This window comes from Mugil cephalus, chromosome 1 (assembly GCF_022458985.1).
Source record: "Mugil cephalus isolate CIBA_MC_2020 chromosome 1, CIBA_Mcephalus_1.1, whole genome shotgun sequence".
NCBI lineage: Eukaryota > Metazoa > Chordata > Actinopteri > Mugiliformes > Mugilidae > Mugil > Mugil cephalus.
The window spans coordinates 34,425,025-34,439,835 of NC_061770.1; the positions used below are offsets into that span (position 1 = coordinate 34,425,025).

The following is a 14,811-nucleotide window of genomic DNA, read 5'->3' on the forward strand; positions in this document are numbered from 1 at the left end:
AATATTCTGCGGAGCATCAGTAGTAGGAAAATAGCAGCTACGATTGGTTCCACACTGTGTAGCCTTGGAAACTGGATATTTAGCACGAGGAGAGGAGGAGTGGGACGGTGGTGGAGGAGGAGGAGGAGGAGGAGGAGGAGGATGGAGCCCATCTGAGACTAAATGGACTGGAATATCGTTTTTACTTCTCCCCGTTTCACCTGCTTTGTCAGAACCGCAGAGCTTTTTGTTTTCCAGATAAGAAAGTGAAACGTTTAATCCTGTTTTGAATACGACGCCGTGTCCTGGTATCTCAAACCTGAATCTGTGTGTGTGTGTGTGTGTGTGTGTGTGTGTGTGTTGTAGGTTTACAGAAGGTAAAATAAGAGATATAAATAGAAAGCAAAGTCAGGGATGAGAAGCGATAAAGAGCCGGTGAGCAAACTTCCTCCCACGCTTTCTTTCTTTCTCTTTTTTTTTTTTTTTTTTTTTTTTTGAGTGATTTGTTGTGGGTCTGTGGCGAAGCTGCCAGACACACATTAAGATTAATGACGAATCAGTCGGTAAAGCTGCCACCGCGCTTCATTATTGTCGTGCGGTTAACGGGCCGGCGTTGAGGCGTCGCCATGGAGACAGCCAAATGGCAAAGCCGTTTGAACAAATGGAGGTAAAGAAGCTCTTTGGAACCAGTGGAGGGGGGGTGTGGGTGGCTGGGTGGGTGGGGGGGGGGGTCTGTTTTGGCAGTAGGCAGCGGCAGCGGCGGCGGCTCACGCTGCTTAAGCACCTCATTTGGAGCCGGGGGGGCTGCCATTTAATCTGCTCTGGAGATGGCATCTCTTCAAAGGTGTTTGTGGCGTTTCAGAGGATTTTTGTCACTTTTTATGGAGAGATGTGAGACGGCGTAATGGGGAAGAAATGGGCCGATGCAGCGCAGGAAAGATGCACATGAGGTTCTTTTATCTATTTTTTTTATTTTATTTTTTTTGAGGCTTTGTTATAGCAGGAAAAAAAAAAAGATGTGCTTCAAAGACGGTGTTGACCCGACTGTTCAACAGCCAGTTCATCCTAACATGTGAGCTGTTATATTACGGCTCCATCAGTCAGGAAAAACATTTATTTAGGAAGAGGTGATGTGTCCCGACCACATTAGCTGCGCTTCCATGACAATTCTTCGCAAAATAAAAGCGATATGTCTGAAATTTTGATTTTGTATGAGTTTCCATTGAAAGATGTTTGTCTCGCGATATCCCATAAATTATAAATTGTCATCAAGCGAGACTTCGCACGGACCTCGAATTGTCTGGTCACGTGACCTCCTGCATCATCTCCGTTGACGCTGGTGATGGGGAATTGCGGAAAAAGTGTTTTCTGTTGGAGTTTTTTGCAAAATTAAAGCGATATTTCGTACGACTGCTCTTCGTACGTGGTTCCGTTTAAAGGTGTCTCATGATATCCCATAATTCTCTTAAATTCTCGTCTCGTCAGACTTCACTTTGAGGAAGATGGACTTCAAATGAACTGGTCACATGACCTCCAGCGTCATCTCCATTGACGCCAGTGTCAACAGAAACCTCATGAGAGAGTAAAAGTGTTTTAGATATTTCTGGGAGGTTATTAGAAATGTAGGCGTTTCATTACTATTTATTTATTGCGATATTTTGGTAGCACCTGACGTGCCGTCTATTCCCCAAGTTAAGTTCCTGGAGGAACTTGACACAGCAGACTGGCCGTCCATTAGCATGTTAGCGCAGTTAGCAAGTAGAAATGCTTTTGTTTTATTTTTATTTGTGGTGCAGCCTCTGTGTAAAAACCTGTGGAAGGAGCATGAACCAGGATTTAGTCTGATCCTCCTCTCTCTTTGTTGGAGTTTTTTTTATTTTTATTTTTTGCCGGTAATGATCTTTTAATACTCGGTAGAGGTCGATCTCAGTCCTGCTTCAGTCTTAAATAAACCAAATGTCCTCCCCTGGAGATTCATAAACAGTTTTTTCTTATCTTACTTGGATTCAGACTCAGGTTCAGACAAGTTTATTAATCCCACCAGGGCCATTAGTTTGGACAGCGTACATACTATAATACACAAGTACAGATAAGAACAGATAAAAGAGGAATAAAAAAAAAGTAAGAAGCAGAACAGAGGAAGTAAAATGCCAAGGAACACAAGAGTCTAAAGAATATAAAAGACGAATGGCAGCGGGAATAAAAGACTTGTCTCACAGACTGGACGACCAGGAGAAGATAAAATGTGGGTTTGTTGAAAAAGCTGGACAAGTCCCTAAATTTCACTCCTGTGATCTTGGCCCATGCTTGTCTAACATATTTCTAATGGAGTTGTAATGGTGTGCAGGCTAGAAACCCAGCAGATGAGAGAGAATCACAGGAGACTCTCGGTAAAGTCCCATAAATATTTGTGTCAACAGCGAGGGTAGCTCGTACCTCGGCTCCAGAAAGAGGCTGGTCATCCAGCGCCATAAACTCTGCACCGCTTTCTGTAATATTTTATTGTCTCGTTAATTCTAAAGGCAGCGTTCAGTGTGTGCACTTCTCTCCTCTCTTGATTGAATCACGTCGGTCGTATTGAACGTTGATCTCGTTCTACCACCACCACCAAACATCCACTTTGCACAATTTCCAGATTTTGCTTCTTCTTCTTCGAATCGTGGCAGCTTTGACGCTAGCTAACGAGTACGTTTTGATGCTACTTTAGCAGACAGTGAAGTAAATAAATACGATACATTGGAGTCTAGATCAGTTCGTCCCTTCTGATGAGCGTCACTTCGTTGTAGGCGTCAATGGTGCAGGACGGACACGACGCAGGAGGCGCTCCACTCAAACCAGGTACCGTCTCTTTTCCGGTTCGGTCCGAAGACTGAGCTCAGGCACATGTGTTCAACACCAGCATCTCTGCACCTCGTCATATTTATGATTGGCTGTGATGTGTTTATGTGAGCCCATAAAAAATTATTGTCTTTACAATGTTTATGTGTCCCTCATGGTTAACCCAGGACCCCCCCCCCCCCCCCCCCCCGCCCGTCCCTTTCGCCCAGAAGGTTATTTATTGCAAGATTTGTGGTTTTGGTCTCGTCTTTTAGTAGAAACGTTATCCTCGCATTTAACTCACATGTCCGTCTTCGTCCTGGAAACTATTCTCCCCGATCGCGCTGGTTGATGTACACAAAGCCGGGCTCATTGGACCTTTTATCGCTGATTTACAATATCTAAATTCTAGTCTGCATTTCTTTAATGAAAAAGACATGCCTCGAAGATGGAAAAATGACAAACTGAAGCCATGCCGAGTGTCTCCTTTCCTTAAGGACAGGACTCTTGTGTTCTCTCGGCCAGATTGGCGGCGGTGTAAGCCCCCCCTCATCGCGTACGCACACAGACCTACCCACAGATTGATTCCTAAATGATTGGCCCAACATGTTAGCCTCTGGCCATCTCCCAGGCTCCGCGGTACGCCCGCATGAAATCTTTTAACTCCCCTCATCCTCCCGCTCGAGCTTAATTTGTGGCTTGTGTGCACATACCACATAAGTCAAGTCACTGCAGTGACCTGTACACGAGATACAGATCCTTGGGCTGAAATATGGCTCAGAAGCTGCAGCACATTCCTCCTCGTCTCTTTGCTGCCGCCTTGCTAATGTCATCAGTCAGAGTTTGAAGGATTGATAATCTCACGGGCGGGAGGGGTAACATGCTGCTGTACTTATTGTCTGAGGCTGTAATAACCAAGGTAGGTGAGCAGTCGACTGTCCTACAGGTGATTACGGTTTTTAAATTGTCGTGTTGAAATACACCAGAATAAAACATGCATGGTTGCACTTGTAGCGCGTCTGCAAGTTCATGCACATCTTCCAGTCTTCTGTTTGCAGTTTCAATTGCACAATTTCAAGGTCTTTCTAGTTGTAGTTTTCATTTGTCGTGTTAAACCTTCAAGATCCAACCGTTCACCTGCTTCACCTATGATATACTCTCCATAATCATTGTGAGGTTTTTTAAATCATTTAAGATTTTCTTGGCCACCATTCTGAAAAGGTCGACTTTCCAACAAGGTAGGATGTCCCGATCAGATACCGACCGTTTTATATTCAGTATCGACCGATCTTACATCAACAAAATTTCCTTGTCTTGAGATTCATAAAAGCTTTTCTTACCTCACTTATTCTCCTGGATCACATGTGCACCATCCAGCTGCTTTAAGTCCAATAAATAGAGCTGTTAGAAAACGACCTTAGCTAGGGACGGCAATCGAGGAGTTGGATGATACGACTGCAGACGGATGGAGCACCAAGACCACCATCACGTTTGAGAGTTTAAATACTGAGAGAGCCACGTGTTGGACAATCTACAGTCAACAATTGCAGCTATTGCTAAGTCTCAGCAGAGCCGAGCTAGTGAGGATCCAGTTTCCAATTTGTTGTCTTACACAAGCTGTTATCGCTTGTTTACACGAAACCACCAACGCCTTCCTTTTCTAAACCAAAAACTCACAGGAGGAGTTGATAAGGGAATCGGATCAATGATGGTATCAATTAAATCTTATCAATGCCCGTCCCTAACCTTGGCTCCAGAAAACATGCTCCGGTCTAACTCGCCTTTTAAACGCGGTGTTCAGCGTTGGTGCAGCTTTTTCCTGAGTGGACTCAGCTTTTTAAGATTTATGTTTTGTTTGTCGCCGTTGAATCGATTTACTACCACCCCACCAAACATCCACACTGGACAGTTTACACATTCTGCCTGTGTGACTTCATGATACTGGTTCTTCTTCTTCTTCTACTTTGGTTTTGGGCAGCGGCCGTTAAAGCAAACAAAGAAGTCGTCGTCTTCTTCTACTTTGTTTTATTGGCGCCTTGATGATGAAAAGGAATAAGCTGTGACGCTGTGTGTTTTTGGTTTATGGAAGACTACCGATTTGATTGGGACATCCACTGACGTTTATGACTTAACGCTGAGTCACGAGTTAGACACGGTGCCGACCTTTTTTAAGAAGGTTTCTTACAGGGTGAGACAGGGAAGGTTTTTTTTTTTGTAGCGACATGAGAGAGAGACAAGAGTTAAAAGACAGATGATTAATTCAGGAAGCTACAATGTCCCTACGTAACAGGGTGATCTCATCTTTGTCACAAGTTTACCTGAGCTACTGAAACAATAAATGGCCTGAAACCACCCAAAACAGCCAAACAGTGACGTCAATGGAAGCAAGAACAAAGCGTCCAGTATGGAGAGTGAAGTCTTACATTTATTAAAAATAGGCAGAAATCCACATTCATAGTTGCCAGCTTGTGTGAGTTCACCAAGGTGCGTGTCCTGGTTGTACATGTGCGCTAAAACCAAAAATGTGTGCATGTCAATGGTGACGCAAAAAATCCATGAGTTGACACCGGTGATGACGACAGATGAGCTTCTAGAGTTTGAAGTATGGATTTAAAGCAGCAGCAGTAAAAATCACCGGCTACTGTCGTGTCACGGCTACACATTGGTGTTTTAGTCGTTTTAGTCAGCGCTGCCCAAGACCTTTCTCCAGCATCTCTCCAGGAAAATCAAACTGTTGTGAAATTCGATAAGATGTGTGAACCCCCCCGTCCTTGCCCTCCCCCCTTCTCTTCCAGTGTCTGGCAGAAATCAAAGAGCTTCAGGAATTTGCCAGTAATTGTTTTACGATTCCTCAGAAATAATACCTACTCACGTAGGTGTAACACAAAGAAATCAAGAGCTATGAGAGCTGCAGGCTGTCTGCTGGTGGTGGTGGTGGTGGTGGCATGAAAGGATGGGGAAGGGGGGGAGGAGGCGCTGATAGACGGGGGCAGCCACCACCAAATAACAGGAACTGAGCTGTAAATGCCTGCTCTTCTCAGCTCAGCCAATGAAAGGAGGGCTGGAGGAAGTGGTTTATTAAAGCACGGTTTATATGGGCTGTCTGTTGGCAGCTCCTTCACTGCTTTCTCACTCGGCCCTGACGTAAAACTTTTTGTGTATTATTTACTGCAGCTCCAAACACTAACCCTAACCCAGCGGAATTAATAAATCCTGATTGGGGAAACCGATTGTTTTAGTGGTTAGATTTCCAACAGTTGAGTAAATCAGAGTGACTGAGGTGGAGGTCGTTTGTCAGACTTTTTCTGGCATTGTTATTTTGTATGTTTGCAACTACTCATTCATTAACAGAAGGGGTTGCCCTGTGTTTGAGATCCTTGACGTTTCCAATCGGACCTAAAATTTATACTCGGATGCAATAAATCCCAGGCAGGCAGGCAGGCGGCAGTAACTAACAGGCAGTCGCCATGTGTGTTATCCAGTACCGCAATGCTCCTCCATGGATGATTAATGGACGGAGCCTGTAGCTTCGCTATGTCTGGCCTGAGTATCGGCTTTGCAGAGCAGGATATCTTAAAAAAATTGGCAGGACTTCCTGATTAGGTGACCCCTTTTGATTTTAATGGTGCCATAACCCCCACCCCCACCTAATGATCTGAGAGCAGTTGTCAAACGGCTAGCAGATTTAGCCCAGCTGTGCTAGGAAACGGCATTTCTGAACACGCAGGGTTTGGGTAGCACGGGGGAGCCCTGGCTTTCAGCAACCGCTGGTGAGAACATGCGGATGAATCTAAAACAGATACAGGTTTCAGGCTAGGGGTCAAACAAGTTCAGATTTCTTGACACGGACTCGTCTCTGATGACATCACTAATAAAGACACAGTAGAAAGTCATGGAATCTATGTTCTTGACCTGATTACGTACGCCACCTACTGTGAGCTGAAGATACCGATAACCTGGATAAAAACAGGCTGCACCACTCAATAGCATTTAATAATATTTCTCTGAAGCCTGGGTCTCCTCAGCAGTCTTCTCTCGTAGGTCCTTTTACAAATGGCGCTGGCATTGAGTCACCCTCTTGTCTTTTTCCATCAGTCACTCTGTCACTAGCTCGACCGCTGGTGAAATGTCCTGCTACAAGTTGTGGTCGTGCGTTTTCTGTGATGTGGTGATGCCTCTGAGTCTCCAGCATTTCTTGGGGTCCATAGAAACGTTTTGTCATCGACAGCAGTCCCGCTGGTTTACAGATTGTGGATTATCTGAGGGCATTTTCCCCTGCCTCCCCAGTGTTTGTGTTGCTGGCATCAGGGATCTCTCATGATGTGTTGGATGTTTTGTCCAAACTGCTCATATTGAAGGAGCGAAGTGGTATCAGGACATCAGACATTTTTTATCGTCCACCAATATGGAGAAGGGAGCAAAATGCAAGGGTGGGGAAAAAAAATCACGTATAGACATAGCTGTAACGATCCCTTATGGTTCATATTAAAGACGTACATTGATTTGTCTAGTGTGTAATTGAGCAGCGATATTAGTTGGTCACAGGTATGCCACAAAAATAAGATATCAGATTTCAGAAATCCCCCTGAGCTGACGAGTGTCAAACCTCAGAGAGTACACCACGTACAAAAGGGTTCTCACGGGAGGCAAAAAAAAGAAGTCATGTGGTGAGAGCACCTCGTCCCACTGTGTGTAGTGTCAGTGTGGGACCTGTTATAAGTAGAACCTCGGCTATGCTTCCGTCCCCCTCTACATCTGTGTTTGTGTTTCCATGAGGTGGGTGTGGTTTTTAGTCTATTATGTGCATATGGTGTTTACGCCTTCACATGGTGAGAACTAAGGGCCTGTTCAGGCCTCGCGTTAGGATCCGATCTGGGCAAAACCGTCAAAAGCGACCAACGTTTAGCACCTGGTTTTAGAAATCTCAGCTTCGTGCTCTGTATGAAAATAAACACAGGCATCATCTGGGATGCAGGAGAATGTTTTGACAGCTACTGTCTCTAATGGATCTCTTCTGTTGTCGGTTTCAGAACCAACAACAGCGCTGTTTTGTGTTTGCACCCGTACCTTAGATCCTGGAAGCTTCTATGTGCACCATAATCGGCAATAATAGAGTTAAATAAAGACATCTGTGATGAAGGAAATGTAACTCCACATGGATGCTTATACAGCAACATGACGGCTTCAATAATTGACAGCATCACACTTGTATACTCTACTACTAATACTTTAATTGGTTAATTCTTGGTTAGATGTATTCATTATTTGCTGTTAATTAACAGCTACAAAGACTTTTTTTATTATTATTATTACACAGAATAAGATGTAACCATCCCTTGTACCAAGGTCCCAGGCAAAACACATTTATAAGCCCGGTCCAAATGAAAACCGACCATCAGGCTAGCAGTCAGCTACCAGCTAGCAACCAACGAGAAGACACCAGCTAAGTAGCCTAGCCAACAGCAGCAGGCAGTATGCGGCACATCATTGGGATTTCCTATTGGGCTCCTCCCTTCACCGATGTTTCCTTAAGTCAGGCCCACGACTCCCCCAGAAGACTACTTAGGGTGCATTTTCCTTTTCCGGTGATCATTGTTCTTTTTCTGAACGAATGAGGCAAAACTCTTCAGACCACCTCCAAATGTGATCTTTCAAACGTGTTCTCAATGCATCCTTGGAGCTGTTCACACCTACCTTTCCATCGGATTAGCCCAGATCCAATCTGAGACCTCGCATTAAGAATTTCACGCCGTTCTCCTGACCCTTATCTGACCTTAAACTGGCCCAGACCAGTCGCCAGCCGGCGTACAACACAAACTCGGATGTTTCTCTCATTATAGTGTCTCATCTTGTCAGATTAATCTTGACCTCCGTTTGGGTTCGGGGGGGGGTCTTGCTGTTAGCTGATTAGTGTGAGGTTGCTCGGGTCAGGAGAGTTCCTGTAGGATTGTGGAGGAAAAAACAACTTTAGCGTTAATGGTCTGCTCGTTCAACCAGTCAACCAGAGACTCTCTTAGCTGCTAATCCCCAGATAACTCATGTCACACAAACCATGTGTAATGGTTTGTTTTTGGGATGTTTAAATCTAAAAGTCGGGCAAACCGTTTTTTTTTTGGTTGTAATTGTCTTAATTATGAAATAATTGGTTTACAGTGCTGTCAGGCCAGTGTTGCTCACTCTCATTACTTGGTGGCGGCTCAATCTGTTTCTGAATCGACTCGCATTAAAAAAAAAAAATGCAGTTGTCGTGGAGAATGCTTTGGGCTTGAAAAGAGAAATTAATCGAAGATCAACGGGACGAGTTCATGTTTGTGGCACAAGCCTCCGCTAAAGAATTTCTTATTTCCCGTCTTTTGTTTTACAGTCGGGCCCGTCGTCTAGCCCGGCCTCATTACAAAGCAGTCTGTGAAGAAAGCGCAAATACATAGTGACTGGCATTGTTCTGTGATTGGCACATCAGCTTAAACCCAAGAAGACGTTAATAAACGACGTGGGCCTGTCCCTCGTTGGGAGCTTCTGTGACCGCTGGCAGGTTTTCCGTTACAGGTCAGCGCTCGCATTGTGCATCTCTGCCTCTCAGACGCTCCTTCAGACGACGGTAAACTTTTCAACCTGAACCACTCAACCACGGCCCGAGATGCTGCGCTGCTCCTTCACAGTTAGTCATTTAGTCGTTATGTTGTCATTATTTTCATTATGTCTCATAAGCCAGTGTCCAGAATGAATACTGTGTTATTTAATCAACAGTTGGAAGCTGAAAGTAGAAAACCTCAAACTGGTGGAAACACCGGACTCATTTCCTCACAAATGAGGAGTTACAACTAACAAACCGTTGGTGCTAGGAAAATACGTTTCAGGCATATTTACTGCTAAGTTAACCAACCAGTCATTAAGGTATTTAGTTGGATATTTCGTCCCCCAGAACAGTTGTGCCTATGATGCCGTTTTTGTCCCAGTGTCGACCCGTTGACCGAGCACAGATACATCAGCATTGGTGTATTTCATCCTTTCTCCATGAAACTTGTCACCAGTATTTGTTATATCTGTTTTCTATGTTGGCGATTAGAGATGTTTTTTTTTTTATTATTATTGGTATCGGTATCAGCCCGTGTTGTTAAGTAGAAGTCTGCCGGCTAACATTAGTTAGAATTTTTATCATGTGAATGGAGGGAGAAAAGGTATCGGCTCCAAATTCAGAAAAGTCAACAGCATGTATCGACCAAGGCTGATGCCAGTATCGGCCCTAAAAACTTCCATATCAGTCGATCTCTAGAAGGGATGCCCAATCGGTAGATTGGTATCATGGCCGATCCAGGCATTATTTATTTATTTTTTTTAAATGATCAAAAACCAAAGTGTAAAAATTGCCAAAAATCACGTGACGAAGCATGGCTGCTCTGTGGAAGAACTTTATTCTGGAAAATAGACAGAAATTTGTAAATTGTGCAGTGTGGCTGTTTGATGAAATGGTGGTCATTTGATAGGTAATAGTCATTCAATAGTACGGGCTTGAGTCGCAACCAAAAAAAAAAAAAGAAATATGCTGAGTGGTACACTTAGGCAAAAAAACAAGGGAAAACACAAGTTTTTTAGCTTTGACAGACCTTTTTTTTGGACTTAATACAGCTGCACGGTGCACACGTGATCTGAGTTAAGAGAACGAGTCAGATCAGAAAAGCCTTTATGAATCTCCAAGGGAGGGAGTTTATTTTCAGACTGGAGTAAGACTTGGATCAGCAAATGGTCAATATTCAGAGATCAGTAATGGATTAGGGCAAAAATATATCTATTTGAATTAGTGTTGTTGTGTTAAAAAGCCCTGTCGCCCTCTACTTGTATTGTATTTTACACCTAAAATTCACATAATTTTAACCAATTTATGTATGAAAAGAATATATATATACACGTAGTATCCTCTGGTTTAGTTGGTCAGGGCTTCATCCTACAGCAAGATAATGACACAGAACTTAGTCCAAGCTATAAAAGAACTACCTAAGGATAAAAACAAACTCCTCCTCCGCTTAATTATTCTTTGCTTTCATTTCAGAGTAAAGTGAGACATTAAACTTCATACACTTCAATAAAAAAAAGAAAGAAATATATTGGATTGTTGTAAAGCATTTAACCGGTAGTGTGTATATGTACGTGTATTAATGCCTCCGGAGAGTTTATGCACTTCAGTGTAGGTTTTTTTTCCGTCCAGTTGAAGCTGGTTCTGCTCATCTCCACCCCCGGTTTACGTAAAGGTGCCTCTGTGAATGGGTCCTTTTAGCCGGCTGTAATTGAACCTGACCCTCTTGCACAATTAACTCCAACCCATAATATTTGCTTACTGGTATTGGGTTTTGGGTGGCTTGGCCCCAGCGGTGAGGTCGACCTCAGCGTAGTCAGCCGAGCCATCAATCACTGGTCCTCAGTGAAGGGTCGGAGCTTCAGAATGAAACGGGAGAGCGCTGTAATGACTAGACTGATGCCAAGGCTGTGGATGACTCAAGGTGCTCCAGAGGTCTCCTTCATCACTGTAAGCTTTGTTGTCGGCTGTGTTCTTCAGAAAGCCGTGACACATTTATCTTGTGGTTTTCTTTTATTCCCATTCTTGGCTCTGCACCAGTGCAGTACAATTTCAGAAATGGATACTGGACCAGAAAAGCTTTTGAGTTACCTTAAACTGCATGGTATTCTCCAGGTGTAAATAATGTCTTCATTGTTTTTGTATCAAGGTGAACGATGAGTAATTGTGTTTTCACGAGTGACTTTGGTTTGAAAAATGTATATATTGAAATTAGTGGTGGTTTCCGCTCCTTGATATAGCCATTAATCAATGAACAGTGATAGTTACTGTAAAAAAAATATCTAAAATAAATCATACATCACGATCTACTCGTACGTTCTGCAGTCACCTGAGACACAAGAGAGAAATCTTAACTTTTATTTCTCATTCACTACCGGTGTTTCTCCTAGAGTTACAACTTTTCAGGGGCATGAGGGACAGGTTGTCTGATTTTCACAGGTTTGACGCACCATATTTACTGAAAGCATAGACTTGTGCTATAGGGAAGCTAGGGTTAGGGTAGTACTACTATAGACAGTATATGGAACATGGAGCAGTTATAGTTCAGTGGTTCTCAACCTTGCAACCAGTTAAAACCTGGTGAAACAGGTGAAAACTGATGGTGAGCTCAGATCTGCCCCCCAGGTTGGGAACCATTGTAATAGGTGAAGCCTCTGCAGAGGTTCACTACATAATATCATAAGCTTTGCACATTTAATACTAAATGAGTCCAATAATATGAAGTTGTTGTCTAAATCAGTGTTCAGTGTGTATCAGTGTTCTCTTTGTACTTTTTATGAATAATTCCAAAATAAAGTAGGAACCTTTAAAAGAGAGATTTTTGGGTAGATTGGTCTGGACGCCGAGGATTTGCCCGTCATCCAAATATGGTCACTTAAGACTCCAAAAAACTCCAGGATGCCTCTTACAAAATGCCAAACTTGGTGTCAAAGTAGTGATGTGAAATCCGTGGAGCAGCAGTGAAGTGCAGCTCTTAAATGTGGCGTCAGGTGAATATTCTCCATTAATCCATTATCAGCCACGTCGTTCACTGTATTTTCACACTCACCCTTGTGTCTCTATCCTCCAGTAAACGCTCACACTCGACTTAATTAGTGTCTGTCCCTGACAAGTCCACGGGGACGGAGTCCCACAAACACGCCTCCGAGGACGAACACCTGAGCTCTAGTCGGCTTTGTTTGTCTCTTAAGTCCCGTGGGGTGGGGTGGGGGGTGGGGGAGGTTAAGGTGGGGAAGTCTTGAACTTCTTGCCCTATTTGTAAGGATGCATCTGAACAGACCATCTCCTGAGACCCACCTTCCTCATATGGGGACATTATGTTTAGGTTTGTAGCAGATTATAAGGAGACACTTTTGTCTGCCATGCACTGGTAGTGAAGGGTCAATAAACTTGTTTATTTATTCGTATTAACTTTTCTAGTTTGATACGACATGAAAATTTAACAAATTCACATGTACACGTTTGAGGACGTTGGGATTTCATCGTTTCCAGTTCTGCTTAAACCGTTTTATATTTATGTTTTACTCTCGCTCTTAGGCAGAGAGGGAGAAGTGTTGGTTGAAGTGCAGTTTCATGTCCCATCACTTCTTACCTGCTGCTGTTGGCTGGGCTAGTTAGCTGGTGTATTGTTGGTTGCTAGCTTCTAGCTGACTGCTAGCCTTCTGACTTTTCAGTTGGACTAGGCTTCTAAATGTGTTTTGCCTCAGATCGCGGCACAAGGGATTGTAACATCCTGTGTATTAATGAATACAGTGTGTTCACATAATTTATTTCAAAATCTACTTCCAGTTCAAAGGTTTTTTTCTACTTCTTAGGTCCGTCTAAACCCAAATACCCAAAGATATTAATCTTATCTCAAAGAAATTAAGATGCATTGCAAAGAAATGCTTCAACAAGAATGTCATGAGAGCAGAGCAGCGTGTTCAGTACGTTCAGTGAAGTTTTAATTCACCCTGTTACCTGTGAATTTGTGATAAAAGTGTTTATCAGAGCAGCCAGTCCTCTACAGACTGCTGCTCTGCATTTTATGCAGGAACCAATGAATTAAAAGCTCTTATCTGACGCTCATCCTCATCGTTAACTTCCCTTTCCTTTCCTTTCAGTGTGCAAGGACCCGCCATATAAAGTGGAGGAGTCTGGATACGCAGGCTTCATTCTGCCCATTGAAGTTTACTTCAAGAACAAGGTACGTTGAGCTGGTTCACTGAGGCTTCACGTCTTCATGGTGTTTCGTTTTGACAGTCTAATCGTAGGACGAGTCTTTAACGTGCTACCAGGGCAACGGAGACAGTTGTGACCCAGATGACCTCCAGATGTGATCACAGATCAGATCTTAGACACAACAGCTGTTAGATCAGAAAGAACCCGCTCATAGAACTGAAACAGAAAAAACTTTTCAACCAAATGAATCATGTCCACGTCTGTGAGTTTCTGTATGAGCTGCTGTTCTTCTCTAGAACCTCTTCACTTCACTCCTTCCTTCCAGCTTTCATTCCACGTTTCCTTCCTTCCTTACCTCATGTGTTCCTTCGTTAGTTCCTTCCTTCCTTCCTTCCGTCCCTCCCTCCTTCCTTCTTTCCTTCCTTCTTTCCCTCCTTCCTTCCTTCATACCATCTTTCCTTCCTTCCTTCCTTCCTTCCCTCCTTCCTTCCCTCCTTCCTCTCTTCCTTCCTTCTTTCATTCCTCCATTCCTCCCTTTCTTCCACTCTTCCTTCCTTCCTTCCTTCCTACCATCTTTCCTTCTTTCCCTCTTTCCTCTCTACCTTCTCTCCGTCCTCTCTTCCTTCCTTCTTTCATTCCTCCATTCCTCCCTTTCTCTCTCTCTTCCTTCCTTCCTTCCTTCCTTCCTCTCATTCATCATTCATATCATGGACTCATGTCCTGTCATTTTCTTTTAGAGTTCACTGGTAGAGTTCATTCATTCATTGGTCCATCATTAATGACCAGATGCAGCAGAACAGACCCAGACCAGGACTCTAGCGCCCCCATGTTTCACGGAGGGATGAGGTTCTGATGCTGGAACATTTAAATCAAACTATCTGTCCACTGAACGTTGTCTCAGTAGTCTCCTGGTTTGTTTATAAATGTCAGTGGTTCAGTCTGAGTCTCACCACTAAACCTTTGGTATAAAATGCTACTATTTCTTTTTTTGTGTGTGTGTGTATACATGTGTGTTTTATTCACCACACGTTCCCGCAGGAAGAACCGAAGAAAGTCCGCTTTGATTACGACCTGTTCCTCCACCTGGAGGGTCACCCGCCTGTCAATCATCTCCGCTGTGAGAAGCTCACCTTCAACAACCCGACGGAGGAGTTTCGCAGGAAGCTGCTGAAGGCCGGAGGGGTAGGGCTAACGAATACCTAGCAGCATGTGAAATCTGGCCTTCTCTCTCAAAGGTTACAAGATTTCTATTTGGTTGTGCATTGTAGTCTAATACATCTAAT

The 14,811-nt window shown here is 43.6% G+C and overlaps 1 protein-coding gene across 2 annotated transcripts in view; it reads left to right on the forward strand.

The window, feature by feature from the left end:
• Positions 1-14,811, forward strand: part of mllt3 (MLLT3 super elongation complex subunit) — a 47,363-nt gene that overhangs the window by 5,315 nt on the left and 27,237 nt on the right. For both annotated transcript variants that reach the window (XM_047570166.1, XM_047570175.1), the window contains exons 3-4: positions 13,471-13,553; positions 14,567-14,710. In XM_047570166.1, the coding sequence (XP_047426122.1) occupies positions 13,471-13,553; positions 14,567-14,710 (227 nt within the window). The remainder of the gene's footprint in view (positions 1-13,470; positions 13,554-14,566; positions 14,711-14,811) is intronic.